At 47.1% G+C, this 15,118-nt stretch overlaps 1 protein-coding gene across 15 annotated transcripts in view; it reads right to left on the bottom strand.

Moving 5' to 3' along the window:
• Positions 1–15,118, bottom strand: part of KATNIP (katanin interacting protein) — a 184,139-nt gene that overhangs the window by 102,062 nt on the left and 66,959 nt on the right. For all 15 annotated transcript variants that reach the window (XR_010411933.1, XR_010411934.1, XR_010411935.1 and 12 more), the window contains 2 exons: positions 12,703–12,834; positions 8,689–8,817 (listed from right to left, as the gene is read on the bottom strand). Coding sequence is in view for 10 of the 15 variants with exons in the window: in XM_064592888.1 (XP_064448958.1) it covers positions 8,689–8,817; positions 12,703–12,834 (261 nt within the window). In the remaining 5 variants the exon portion in view is untranslated. The remainder of the gene's footprint in view (positions 1–8,688; positions 8,818–12,702; positions 12,835–15,118) is intronic.

Raw genomic sequence — 15,118 nt, 5'->3', positions numbered from 1 at the left:
GCTGCTTCCCCTGCTTGTGCCCACTCTCTCTGTCAAATAAATGGATAAAATCTTAAAAAAAAAAAAAAAAGACTGAAAAAGATGCTTTAGTAACTCAGATACCATCCAGTGTCTTCACTAACAGAAACGCTCTATTGGGTGAAAGAATCACTACATCTCTTACTTCTGGACCTGCATTTCATGGGCAGTTAGTGCTTGTTCAGCATCATTCCACATGAATCATTCATGCTCGTCACTGAAGAACTCCTGTACAGCTGGCCTTGTACTGTCTGACCCTAATGCCATCAGTCAGGCTGTCCTTTGGTCTGAGCTGTCTAGCTGGGCATCTCTGGGTGCATTCAGGGCACCCTGCCCCCCAATGGCTCTGGGTCCCAGAGGGGCTAACTCAAGTGTCCCTGGAAAGGAGAAAGACCTTTCCCGCCTCGTATCAGGAACAGACAAAGCTATCTAAACCAGAAGTTGCAAGCTGGTGGTCTCAGGCCAAATCTGGCCAGCCAGATTTTGTTTGATCTATAGAAAATAGTAATCAACGTAAAAAAAATTGGAGAAACCAAACACAAAGAAACCCAGATACGTGGCTTCTCTTAAAATTAGAAAGCTTGGCATCACTGGGCCCCTGTTTCCACACAATGACAGCCAAGCTGTGTTGACAACACTGTTCCCTACACCCCCCACCACTCCCTGCCATGCCCTGATATCCAAGCCAAGGGCTGTTACCTGCTTGTCTCTCTCTATGTCACTTAAAATATTCAAATAATTCAAAATAGAACAGGACTTCCAGGGAAGGTGGTGGAATAGGAGGATCCTAAGCCCATTTGTCCCACAGATACAAGTAGATAACACCTACATCAGTGTAAATAACCCAGAAAGTGACCTGAAGACTGGCAGAACAGACTCTCCACAGCTAAATGTAGAGAAGAGGCCACAATGAAGAAGGTAGGATGAGCATAGATGCAGTCAGGAGCTAAATGGACTTGTAGGACTGTCCATAGGAGGGACAGAAGGAGGGACATCACAGGTGTGGAGAGGGGAGAGAAACAGACCCTCACATGGGCACCCCAAGCAAGAGGAACCTGCATGAGGAAGACAAATTCCCATAACATTTGGCTTTGCAAACCAGAGGGGCTGAATCTCATGAGTTCTTATAATCAGTGAGGCCGCAACTTTAAACCTGCAACTTTAAAAACTCAGTGGCTTGGCTCTGGGAGATCCAAGAGGGTGAGAGGAAACGGAGTCCTTCTCCTTAGAGAGACAGCCCAACAAACAGCCCTGTGGAGATACAGCGCAGAAGCAGCAGTTTGAAAAATGCCTGGGGCATAAGGGAGGGACGTTTGTTCGCTAGGCTCATAGTGTATGCCGGAGGGGCAGGGATGCCGGAGGGGCAGGGATCTTTAGTAGACTTCTCCGGGAACAAAGGAGCTGGCCTGTGCCATTTCCCTCGCTTGTACCCCAGGCTAGGCACACAGACACCTGTGGGGACCAGCACAGCACCAACACTTTCTTTTTTTTTTAAAGATTTTATTTATTTATTTGACAGAGACAGAGATAGCGAGAGCAGGAACACAAGCCCCGGGAGTGGGAGAGGGAGAGCAGGCTTCCCGCCGAGGAGGGAACCCGATGTGGGACTCGATCCCAGGACCCTGGGATCATGACCTGAGCCGAAGGCAGACGCTTAACGACTGAGCCACCCAGGCGCCCGCACCAACGCTTTCTACCTGGCTTGCTAACAGTGTGCCTGCCCCCAAGTTCTCCGGTGGACACACCCCCTCCAATATGCCCTTGGTTGGAGCCCATCCAAAGTGGTGCCCCAAGCCTGGCAGTGTGCAGGCAGCTGCATCAGGGGTCAGTACCACTAAAAGTGACTCTTGCCCTGGGGAGAGGAAGAAGATAACTACATATACCAGTCCAACTGTGGCTCCAGCTGTGGGCTGGGGGCAGATATCTGGTCTGACTGCAGGCCCCGCCCACCAACAAAAGCTTCTCGGGGGACAACACAGGGAAAGCATCCTACAGTTTGGTGCTACTGGATCTCTAGCAGTATGCCCGGTCTAGCATATATGCCTGGTCTGACTCGACTCAGACTGGCCCATTAACAACACAGGGACTAAACACTGCCTTAAACAGGCCAAGAGAGCCGCTGCAGATGACTGGACTGACAGGAATACTGGCTCAGCTACAACAGCTGGGCACATGCAACACACATAGGAGACACCCCTGAGGTTCTGGAAAACGGGACATTGACCGCAGGCCACCATAGGACCTCTTCTTCACAAGGCCACTAGTTTCAAGACCAGGAGATGGAGCTGACTTTCCTAACACATAGAAGGAGACACAGAGAGTTAGACAAAATGAGGAGACAGAAGAAGATGTCCCAAATGAAAGAATGGGATCTAAAGTAATATACCTGATAGAGAATTTAAAATCCTAAAGATACTTACTGGACTTAAGAGTGGAAGACTTCAGTGAGACTCAAAAAAGAGACAGAAAACATAAAAGTGAACTAATCAGACAGGAAGAATGCAGTAACTTAAATGAAAAATACACTAAAAGGAATGAATAGTAGGCTAGAGGAAGGAGAACAGATCAGTGACCTGGATGTCAGAGTAATGGAAAGCAATCAAGTTGAACAGGAGAGAGAAAAAATAGTAATAAAAAATGAAAATAGGGGCACCAGGGAGGCTAAGTCGGTTAAGCCGATGACTCTTGATTTCAGCTCAGGTCATGATCTCAGGGTCCTGGGATCGAGACCCATATCAGGCTCCATGCCTAGACTTTTTTTTTTTTTAAAGATTTTATTTATTTATTCGACAGAGATAGCGAGAGCAGGAACACAAGCAGGGGGAGTGGGAGAGGTAGAAGCAGGCTTCCCACGAGCAGGGAGCCTGATGCGGGGCTCGATCCCAGGACCCTGGGATCATGACCTGAGCCGAAGGCAGACGCTTAACGACTGAGCCACCCAGGCGCCCCTCCATGCCTAGTCTTAAGGAGGCTTAAGATCCTCTCTCCCCCCTCCCTCTGCCCCTCTCCACCCCCATTCGTGTGCACTCTCTCTTTTAAAAAAAAAAAAAAAGGAAAAAGAAAATGAAAATAGATTAAGGGAACTCAGTAACACCATCAAGCATAATAACATTTGTATTATAGGGATCCCAGAACAAGAGAGAGAAAATTTATTTGAAGAAATAATAGTTGAAAACTTCTCGAGTCTGGGGAAGGAAACAGACATCCAGATCCAGGAGGCACAGAGAGCACCCAACAAAATCAACTCAGTGAGGTTCACATCAAGACATACAGTAATTAAAATAGCAAAAAGTAGTGATAAAGAGAGAATTTTAAAAGCAACAAGAGAAAATAGTCATATACAAGGGAAACCACAAAAGGCTTTCAGTGGATTTCTCAGTACAGACTTTAGTAGGGCTGGGAGTGGCAGGATATATTCAAAGTGCTCAACACAAAACAAAACAAAATCTGCAACCAAGAACACTCTATCCAGCAAGGCTACCATTCATAATAGAAGGAGAGATAAAGAGTTTCCTAAAGAAAAGTTAAAGAAATTCATGACCACTAAGCCAGCCTTATGAAAAATGTTAAAGGGGACTCTTTGAGTGGAAAAGAAAGACCATAAGTAGGAGTCAGAAAAGTAGGAGCCACAAAAGCAGTAAAATTAAGTATATCTATAAAAATCAGTCAAGGGATTCACAAAATAAGAGAATGTAAAGTACACCATGTACCTAAAATGCTGGGGGGAGGAGAGGAGTAAAGAGTGGGTTCAAACTTAAGCTGCGATCAACTTTATGATATAGACTGCTGTATGCATAAGATGTTACATACAAACCTAATGGTAACCACAAATCAAAAACCAGTAATAGATATGCAAAAAATAAAGAGAAAGGAATCCAAGTATATCACTAAAGAAAGCCTGCAAACAGTGAGAAAAGAGCAAGAGAAGAAAGGAACAGAGAACTACAAAAACAACCATAAAACTGGGGCACCTGGGTGGCTCAGTAGGTTGAGCGGCTGACTCTTGAGTTCGGCTCAGGTCATGGTCTCAGGGTCCTGGGAGCAAGCTCCGCATCCAGCTCCCCAAAAAGCGGGGAGTCTGCTTGTCTCCCTCTCCCTCTGCCCTTCCCCCTGCTTGCTCTCTCCCTATTAAATAAATCTTTTTTTTAAAAACGAACAGCTTCTGCACAGCAAAGGAAACAATCAGCAAAACGAAAAGACAATGTACTGAAAGGGAGAAGATATCTGCAAGGGTTAGTATCCAAAATGTAAAGAACAGGGGCACCTGGGTGGCTCAGTTGTTAAGTGTCTGCCTTCAGCTCAGGTCATGATCCCAGGGTCCTGGGATCGAACCCTGCGTTGGGACTCCCCGCTCCGTGGGAAGCCTGCTTCTCCCTCTCCCACTCCCCTCCCCCTGCTTGTGTTCCCTCTCGCTGTCTCTCTCTCTCTGTCAAAATAAATAAATAAAACACTAAAAACAAAAAACCCCAAAATGTAAAGAACTTACACAACACTGAAAAAACCCAAATGATCCAATTAAAAAATGGGCAGAAGACATGGACAGACATTTCTCCAAAGGAGACTTCCAGATGGCCGACAGGCACATGAAAAGATGCTCAACATCACTCATCATCAGGGAAAGGTAAATCAAAACCACAATGAGATATCACCTCACACCTGTCAGAATGGCTAATATAAAAAACACAAGAAACAACAGGTGTTGGCGAGGATGTGGAGAAAAAGGAACCCTCGTGCACTAGGGAACACAAACTGGTACAACCAGGATGGAGGTTCCTCAAAAAACTAAAAATAGAATTACCATATGATCCAGTAATTCCACTATTGGGTATTTACCCAAAGAATATGAAAACACTCACTCAAAAAGATACATGCACCCCCATGTTTATTACAGCATTATTTATAATAGCCAAATTATGGAGGCAGCCCAAGTGTCCGATGATAGATGGCTAAAGATGTTGTGGCATACATATATACAATGGAATACTATTCAGCCATAAAAAAAATGAAATCCTGTCATTTGCAACAACATGGATGGAGCTAGAGAGTATTACGCTAAGTAAAATAAGTCAGCGGAAGACAAATACCATATGATTTCACTCATATGTGGAATTTAAGAAACAAAACAAAGAAGAGAAAAAAGAGAAACAAACCTAGAAGCTGACTCTTAACTATAGAGAAAAACAGCTGGTCACCAGAAGGGGGGTAAGTGGGGGGCACAGGTGATGGGGATTAAGAGTACATTTATCATGCTGAGCGCTGAGTCATGTACAGAATTGTTGAATCACCATATTGTACACCTGAAGCTGTTTTTACACTGCATTTAGCAATACTGGAATTAAAATAAAGTACAGCAGGAATAATGATGACCCCAGCACAACACGAGCCAGCCAACGGGACACATCTGTAAGCTGAAGCTGGCCCTCGCAGTCCGGGGTCCAGGACCTCCCTGCTGGCCACACCTACTTCTATTCATCACTGTATTTCTACTCTTATCTTGAAATCCAGCTTAATTTTTTCAAGTCATAACTAATAAATCCTCTCCTACATGCCCCTATTTTCTCTGAATTGTTTTTTTTCCAGTTTGAAACATATTTTGTTTTTTTTTTATTATGTTATGTTAGTCACCATACAGTACATATTTTGAATGTGAGTAAAGTGAGAAAAATCAAATATGAAGCATTCATATTCATTTTCTTTTTTTAAAAAAATTTTAAAAAGATTTTATTTATTTATTTGACAGAGAGAGACACAGTGAGAGAGGGAACACAAGCAGGGGGAGTGGGAGAGGGAGAAGCAGGCTTCCCATGGAGTGGGGAGCCCAATGTGGGGCTCGATCCCAGGACCCTGGGATCACGACCTGAGCCGAAGGCAGTCGGTTAAGCATCTGCTTTCAGCTCAAGTTATGATCCCAGAGTCCTGGGATCGAGCCCCACGTCAGGCTCCCTGCTAAGTGGGGAGCCTGCTTCTCCCTCTCTGTCTGCCCCTCCCCACCCCGCTTGTGCTCTCTTTCTCGCACATGCACCCACTCTTTCTGTCAAATAAATAAATAAAATCTTTAAAAAGAGAAAGAAAGAAAATATTTCTAAAATATATTTGGACTTTCGTGTCTTCTTAAAACATAATTTAGTCTTTCCTTGATACTAATGGTCAATTTCTGGATAGAAATTGATCTGTAATAGAGGAGATGCCATCAGGAGCTATTATGGTTTTGTGTCTTTCATTTATTATTTTAACTAATATCCTCTGTCATCTGAGTTTCTGGAAGGACAGGATATGGTTTTGAAGACAAGGGCGGTGCTTTCTCCCATCCCTTTCTGGCTTTTGTAAACCTCTTGGATTTTTATTGTTGTTTTATTTTGTTTTTTACTTTACAGTTATCTTAATTTTGTATGATGAAGAAGAGATTTTAACTTTGAATTTTAAAATTCCTTTCTTTTATAGTCCCCAGATCTAACCCACAAAGTCCAAATTATCTCCAAAACTTCCCTTCCATATGAGGTAAACTGAAATCTTTAGGCCTTCTGATTCAGAATCACTGAAAATTCTTATGTTAAAAACTATGCTATCTCCTATATACAAATTCCATTAGCTTAAAAAATGAGATTTAAAATACGTATTTCAAACAAATATCCTAAGTGATTCTTATGCATATCAAATTTTGAGATCCACAGCTCTTTTCTTAAAACTGTGGTTCTCAAACATTGCTACAAAATACAGTCACGTATTTTGGTGCTTAAAACAACAACAACAAAAAACACCATGCCTGAAACCAAACCCAGGATCAGAATCTGAGCCTCTGGAAGGTAGGACCTGTGCATTTGTGTTTGCTTTATTTAGTTAGCTTTTACTTTTTACATTGTGTGTACTGTAGATTTCGTATGCTATGTGTATGAAACAACAGAGAGAGATACCATGTACCCTTCACCCAGTTTCCCCCATGGTAACACCCTGCATAATTAAAGCACAATAGCATAATCACAAAATTAACATCAATACAATCCTACTAAGCTTTTTCAACTAGGTCTCCTTTTAAACTTTTTCTTTCTTTGCTGATGCTTAGCTCTATTGAAGCAGAGTATCTCCTTAATGTGATAGCTTAAAAAAAAAAAACCTTTTTATTTTGAAAAAAAGGTAAAACCCACAGAAAACATATCAGAGTAGTATAATGGAAGGGTATAATGAATACCCAAAAACCCTGCACCTACATTCATCGGTTCTTCACCAATTCTCGGAAGACCTGCGAACAAAGACCTTCTCTTACATAAACACAATATAATTATCGAATTCAGGAAATTTAACATCGATACAATATTGTTATCTGACATAGTGAATTTTCAAATTTGTTAATTTCCCCAAACCATCCTTACACTTAGGGCAATTACCACCCCTCTGCTGCCGGCAAGGATCTCATGTGGCCTAAAACTGTGGCATCTTGTTAGCCTCTTTTATCTGGAATAGCCTTTTTCATACCACTGATAGTTCTGAAGACGCCAGGCCAGCTGTTTTGCAGACAGTCGCTCAATTTGGCTTTGTCTGGTTGTCTCCTCATTGGATTTCATTTTTCCCAATTTCCCAAATTTTTCATCAATGTCCCCAGCTCTGGGTTCACTGCGGAGAGGTCTTTTGGATCCTAAGCAAAACTGATAGATGGCCACCTCTCAGCACCTTGCTTCCAGGCATTATCAATCACATTCACAACAGACTGTGCCCCTACAGAGAACTGGGCACTCTGGGGAGCAAAAGCAGCTCGGCACAATTCCCAGCCTATAATCGTTAACTGCAAAAAATAAGGAGTCACGGGGTCTGGGTTTCCAGTCTGGGTTCCTCTGAGGCCTGGGAGAGCCACATCCTTTCTCTACTTCTTAGTTTCCCCAAACTACAAAATGAGAATGAAAATACCTAGCACTTGGGCGCCTGGATGGCTCAGTCAGTTTAGCATCTGCCTTTGGCTCAGGTCATTATCCCAGGGTACTGGGATGGAGTCCCACATTGGGCTCCCTGCTCAGTGGGGAGTCTGCTTCTCCCTCTCCCTCTGCCCCTTCCCCCACTCGTGCTCTCTCACTCTCTCTCTCTCTCAAATAAATAAATAAAATCTTGGGCGCCTGGGTGGCTCAGTTGGTTAAGCAACTGCCTTCGGCTCAGGTCATGATCCTGGAGTTCCTGGATCGAGTCCCGCGTCGGGCTCCCTGCTCGGCAGGGAGTCTGCTTCTCCCTCTCCCACTCCCCCTGCTTGTGTTCCCTCTCTCACTGTGTCTTTCTCTGTCAAATAAATAAATAAAATCTTAAAAAATAAATAAATAAATAAATAAATAAATAAATAAATAAAATCTTAAAAAAAAAAGAAAAATACCTAGCATTTAACCCAAAGGGTTAATGCAGGAATGGGTGTAACATACTCAACACAGTGCATAGCACTTAGTAAGTGCTCACTTAATATGAGCTTCTACTATGTTTAAAAAAATAGCATCAAATCAAATCTCACGTGTATTGTTTTAAATGTAGTGGGTGGGTCCAAGGTTTTTGTGAAAGCCAAATCCTGCTGTGTGACCTGCGCCATCTTCCCAGGTGTAAATGAAGATGCTCTCGTGGGGCTCAACCTCCCGCCCAACTGCTTGGCTCTGGCAGAGACCCTGGCCCTTTGTGGGGTTATGAGGCTGAAATCCATCTTACCATCACATCCTGAATAGTTAAGAGGATCCTTTCTTTGTCTGTATTGCTTGCAGGGTCAGGGCATCCGTGGGCATCCAGAAGGGTGAAATGAAAATCACGGGGCGTGGTGTCGGCGGAAGACTTGGTACCCTAGGGGCAAGCAGAGAGAATGGGCGCAGGAAAAGCAACTTACGTCCCTGAAGATGTGCTGGTCCCTCGTCCTCTCTGTTGGTCTCCAGGCCTCCCGTCTCCCTCCTCACCTCCTCCTCCTTCTCTGCTCCCGCTCCCAAAGCGGATCTGGTCAAACTCATCCCTGCCTCACCCACACCACTGCAGGCCCGTAGAAAGTAAGCAGACTGGGATTTAAACTTGGGCCACCACCCACCTAAACACTGGCTCAGTGAGGACTGAGTGACGACCAGCGTGGAGGTATGGCCACCACATCTTGCTGAATAAAAAAGGTGGGGTTATCAAATAGAGTGGATGGTATATAATCCCATCTTTGGGAAAGTAACAATAAGAAATAAGGGAGGGGCACCTGGGTGGCTCTGTCAATTAAGCGTCTGACCCATGGTTTCGGCTTAGGTCATGATCTCAGGGTCGTGGGATCAAGCCCCGCATCCGACTCCACGCTCAGTGCTGAGTCTGCTTGAGATTCTCTCTCTCTCCCATCCCCTCTGCCCCCTCCTCAAATAAATAAATACAATCTTAAAAAAAGTCAAGGAAAAAACAGTACTCACTGTGAAGTTATTTATAAGGTCATCTAAAACAGAAGTACCCAAGCAATGGGACGGCCCTAAAAACGATCCTTCATTTTTTAAGCCTCACCATTGAAATTACTGAAGGGGGACTGAAGGGATTTGCTGCGGGGCCCTGCTGGGGACCAGTGGGGCGGCCAGTGATGGCACAATAGAATTTCCACCGTACCCCCAGGTGGGTGAGCCGTCGTGGGCCTCGGCAGAGTCCACAGGGAGCAGAGCTGCTGGGGACACAGCTTGTGACACGTGTTTAGTTGTTTCCACGTGTCAGCCAGTAACAAAGACTTGAAAACACTGAACGGTAATTGTGGGCAAATAACCAGTTTACCCCACTCCAGGGTCCATACAGTGGAGGGAAAGCTCAGAGCCGATAACTAAACTCGCGGACTACCACTCACTGGGAAGGGGCCAGGACTGGAACATTCCAGATCCACCACCTCCTCTTGGATATAATCAACACATACATAAAATGAATACAAGAAATCTATATTATGAACGGATATACCCATCTATGATCTCTGGGGCAGTGGGATTATGAAAAGACTTTTATTTTCTTTGTTATCAATTGAATTCTTTATATAGACTGTGCATTATCAGGGAAAAAAACCACATCTTACTAATAGAAAAGAGTGTGCACTGTTTCATTCCTGATACATAAATGGAGCCCTGTTATGCACTGCAACACAAAGCCCAACATGACTGAGACCTGGCTCTTTGGCAGAACTCTCTGGAAAGAGGCACCCTGTTTTCATCCAAGTTCCTGAGCTGCTCAAAACCCTACAGTGGCTTCCCCCCTGACTCAGAACAGAATCCCTCGCCATTACTACAGCCTCAAAGCCCTGGGCCATCTGAGCCTCGGCCTCACCTCTTTTCCTTGCCCGCTTGCTCACCCAGCGCCCAAACACACTGGCGTCCCCCTGTCCTCCCGCCTCGGGGCCTCCGCACCTGCGGCTCCTGTGCCCGGCATGCTCTTCCCCACATGCCTCACTCCCTGGCTTTCTCGGGAACTGCGCACGGAGCATCTCATCAACGAGAAGCCCCTGCCCGTCTTTCTCCAGCCCTTTGCCATTTCTCTGATAAGCCCCATTGCCTACTGTCTGTTTTATCCTCAGTGTATAGAACAGGGCCCGGGATCTGGAGCGGGGACCGTGGGCCGTGTCTCCCGGGGCGGCTGCTCCTCAGGTCCAGCTGCTGCTGTCATGTAAGAATGGGGCCCCGAATGTTCGGGTTCTTCAAGACAAGCCCCCAGTTCACATTTTGACACGGAATCTCCTGATTCTTAAATGTCAGCTAGTAATTCTTTCAAAAGCCCCATGCACGTCAATGGGCTGGGGGCCAACAGAGCATGCCTGCAGCATGCGGGTCTGTGAACTCAGAGCCACCAAGAAATTGAAGATCGCTAAGGGTATGAGTGAAGGCAGACAGGCTGGTGTGTTTCGACGGTGAAGGTCAGATGAAAAGTACACACGCAGGCATGCATTTCCTTTTGCTCCATTTCAGAGCTGCACTTGCAAACAGTGTGAGGTGGCTGAGTATATTTAGCCACATGCCTTTTTTCCCCCTCTCTCTCGTTCCGATTGCATCTCTTACGGCTTCTGCCTTGGCCGAACACTAGCGTCACCATTTTACTCTTTCACTTAGCAGGAAATAACTCCAAGGGAAAATTGACTGTGAAGACTTACGGAGTGCCCCCTCAAGATGGGGAGGGAAAGGAAAGAAAGAAATACAATCAAGCACTCACGGGGGAGAAAATGAAGTGTTGGCAGGGCAGGGCGATAAGGATTCAGAGCACGCGTGCACACGGGAATGCTAATGGGAGCTTTCATAGCTCGTGAGGGGCAGGTTGTCTGGTGCTGCAGGGAGCTGGGGAGCTTGCCAAGGAAGGACTATATGTTCATTTAATGGGGGCGGGGGTACCAAATGGCCAAAGGAGACGAGGGAACTACCCCACTTCCTGCATGAAGGACGTGCACACGTTCTCTGACAGGGGGCGTGGCTGGGACTGTAACAGACTGAAGTTGGCCGCAGACCAGCCTCCCAAACGAAGGGAGACTGACGGCTATTTGCACAGACATGTGCTCAGATCCTGAGCAGGGACCATTCTGTTGATTCAGAAGCGTGTGTGTGTGTGTGTGTGTGTGTGTGTGTTGTGTGGGAGGTGGGTGTTAAAGGCAATAAAGTCCACACTACAACTTTGCCTATTGTAAAATCCCATTTCTAGGGACTGGGTAAGAAACAAGGTCATTGGGTTATTCTATAAAAACAAAAGGGCTTTTTTTTTTTTTTTTTTTCTCTTCCAGGAAGACAGAATTTCCAATTTACTTTCAGACTTTTGTAGCCAGGATGTGAACCAAAGTGACCCTTTGCTCCTTACCTGTCCTTCTTTTATGTGCCAAGAAGGACATACAAACAGGCAACACCACAGAGGAATGTTTTCTGGTCACTGTTCGCACAGATTTTATGAGTCATGTGCATTTCTTAAAGGCAGGTTTTTGATACAGAAGCAAGACTTTGTTCTTTGATGGAAGCTGTTGCATCTGCAGCCTGGGGCCACAGCGGAACACACGCCTGGCGAATGGGGCAGGGGCTGGCTTAGGGGCCTGACTTTGTCCTGCTGCCTCCCGGTAATTTTGCTTCTGCATAGCCATGGAGACAATCTATGCACTCATTCTATGTATAAAAGCAATGACCTTGGAATAAAATCCAACCACCCATGCTCACCCCTTGCCAGGCTCATTGTGCACCTCCTAGTCTGCCCCACTGCCCTTCCAACCTCACCTCATCCCACACTCCCTCTGGGGCTCACATTGGGCCTACAGTGTGCTCCTTCAACAAGTCCAGCCTCACGGCATCTGTGCATGCTGTTCCCTCTGCCTGCAATGCTTTTCCCATCAGGTTTCAGCTAAATATCAGCTCTGCCCACCTCCCCTTCCCTCCTTGCTCCACACTCTCACCCAGGTTTTAGGACCCTGGCAAATGTCACTTCCTCTAGGAAGCCTTCCTGGATACCCTCTCTCCTGGGCCCACCACACCCTGCCCCACCCCTCAGCTCCCTCCTGTGGTAGAGGGATCCTATGCTGTTGCCTCTCTGGGGTCAGACACCAGCCTTACTGATACCTGGACTCCGGGGGCCCTAGCGGAGCATCTAGCCCGTGGTCTGGGCGCTCACTAGAGTGTGGGAGATGAATGTCGGAGTGAAAGAACTCAGGGGCATAAGGAAGGAAGGTCACAACGCACCCTGAGAGCCACTGTAACACGAGCTGAGGCCCAGTCCTACCTGTGGACGGTCCCCAGAAGCACCCTGTGCCTTGGCGGTCTCATCTCCACATGCCTCAGAATCTTCAGAATAGTCCAGAGGGGGCTCGATGTGGAGCCGCGGACCAGCTTCCGTTCTGATTTGCACCGATTTCTAGACAAAAGGAGGCTGTTTCAGACACAATGGAACAAGCATCTCGATTCCTCTGAGGGGTGAGCTTCTTAGGGGGCTGACCGCGAGGTGGCATGTCCCTGTCCCCCAGTAGTCACGCTACGAGGCACGCTGGCCCGGCATTGGCTCGGAAGGGCCAGCCCGACGGGTCCCGCCACCTCTGCTCAGAAGTCTTTACTGGTTCCTACTGCACAAAGCATGTTCAGTGGAATTTTTTTAAAGCAACTTTTTCGGTTGAAATACCTTAGCAGTAGAACGTTAGGGGGTGATAAACTTCCCCAAATTGGCTTTGTGATCCAATGAGTTTAGGAGACCCTGGGGGTCCTTTTTTCCTCCCGACTTCTCAGAGCTGGGGCCAGGGGGGCATCAGCGAGGCACCACATTTAAGACGGGGCACAAATCCAAGAGCGAGGGCCTCCTTAAAGTTTCTGCTCTGGGCCTCGCTCTAGGGAGGCCCGGCTCCGGAGAGAAGGAAGAGGTCGGCCACGCCATGTGTACTGAATGCATTACCCCTCCGAGGGACAGAGATTTAGACCCTGCCTTTCTCCTCGTGTCCTGGGTTAGAACGCTCCACCCCTGTAAGACTCTGCGTCCCCACAAGCTTGGTGAACTTAGCGGTTATCTTGATGATGAAGGACATGATGCCGAACCTTACTGCCCTGCAGGCCTCTCCCTGGTTAGGACTGAACACCTTTCTCCACCACAGTCACGCCGCCCCCCGCCCCCATCAGCACTTTCACACTAGTGTTACTCCTAGTGCTTTAGATGCTCACTTAGTCCTATAGCAACCTGAGGGGGAAACCGAGGCACCAGGCTCCATGCCTCTGGCCCAAGATCACACAACTAGGAAGCCGCAGAGCTTAGATCTGAACCCCAGCAGGATAGCTCCAGAGGCCTTGCTCTAAACCAGGGATGGGTCAACATTTCCTGTAAAAAGAAAGTATTTTCGGTTTTGCCAGCCATATGGTCTCCGTCACAGTACTGAACCGTCCCATTGTAGCTCGAAAGCAGCCACAGATATTGCCTAAGTAAACGGGCATGGCTGGGTCCCCAAAACACTTTATTTACAAGAACAGGCTGTGGCCAGATTCGGCCCATGAGCTGGAGTTTGCCCACCGACCCCAGTACTAAATTGCCCCACTGTACTGCCCCCAATGGGCATGTGAAGAAGAAATGTGCCCAGCCTCGGCTACCATGGCCTTTGGGGAGAAGAGAGGGAAATCAAGGAATTTCCTGAGAATATCAAACACTCAAAAAAGTAGGCAGGGGCATGGCTATAGATCATTCGAGAAAAAGATCTTGGCAAGAGAGAGTAAAGAAAAAGAGAGGCTGGAAAAGGCAGGTGGGGAGCCCCCTGTCAGAGAACAGGGAGCAGGCAGAGGGGCAGAAGGAAGGTGCTCGGGACATATTTCTTTCTTTTTTTTTTTTCAAAGATTTTATTTATTTGACAGAGAGACAGCGAGAGAGGGAACACAAGCAGGGGGAGTGGGAGAGGGAGAAGAAGGCTTCCCACCGAGCAGGAAGCCCGATGCTGGGCTCGATCCCAGGACCCTGAGATCATGATCCGAGCCGAAGGCAGACGCTTAACGACTGAGCCACCCAGGCGCCCCACATTTTTCCTTCCCTAGGGCCATCCGTCACTTGGCCATGCCCCCCATGCTCTGACTCCAAGTGTGGCCCCGCTGCCTCCCAGGCTGTGTCAGCTTGCTCTCAGAGCATTTTGGAGGGCGGCTGCAGGGTGCATGGAGGGGAAGCTGTACGTGGAATAGGCCAGGAGACTCCGGAGAGTCTTCTTGCCTTGGGCCAGGATGAAGCTGTAAGGGCTTTGAAGTTCATCTCCAAGAAAGATTTTTCTACCGTAACTCTGGGGAGGGCGGGCTCCCCCCTCCTCCTCAGGAACCATTTAATAGCATCCAAATGCTGAAATGAGAGAGACAGACAGAGAGAGAAGGAGGAAGGGCTGGAAAGAGGGCGAGGGGGAGGGAGAGAGGAGGGGGAAGGGGCAGGGGCATGGAGGGAGGGGCACTGGGCATGGGGCACAGCCTGGCCCCTCCATAGTTCTCTGTTCCTTTAGCTAGAAAGGGAAGGCTTGGACTAGGACTTCACTACTGCACGTACAGCCGGTCTGTGCACCAGCAGCCTCGGCTTCTCCTGGGGAATTTGTGAGAAATGCTGAATTTCAAGCCCTGTCTTAGAGCTAGGAATCAGAATCTGCATTTTCACAAGAGCCCCGGTGACATACACGCACACTGAAGTTTGAGTAGCA

Source organism: Mirounga angustirostris, unplaced genomic scaffold (genome assembly GCF_029215605.1).
Source record: "Mirounga angustirostris isolate CCGP_5_RB_7025 unplaced genomic scaffold, mMirAng1.0.hap1 SCAF_5, whole genome shotgun sequence".
In the NCBI taxonomy this organism is placed as follows: Eukaryota; Metazoa; Chordata; class Mammalia; order Carnivora; family Phocidae; genus Mirounga; species Mirounga angustirostris.
Note: the sequence above shows the minus strand (reverse complement) of the source record. Positions and strands in the feature narration are given on the sequence as shown.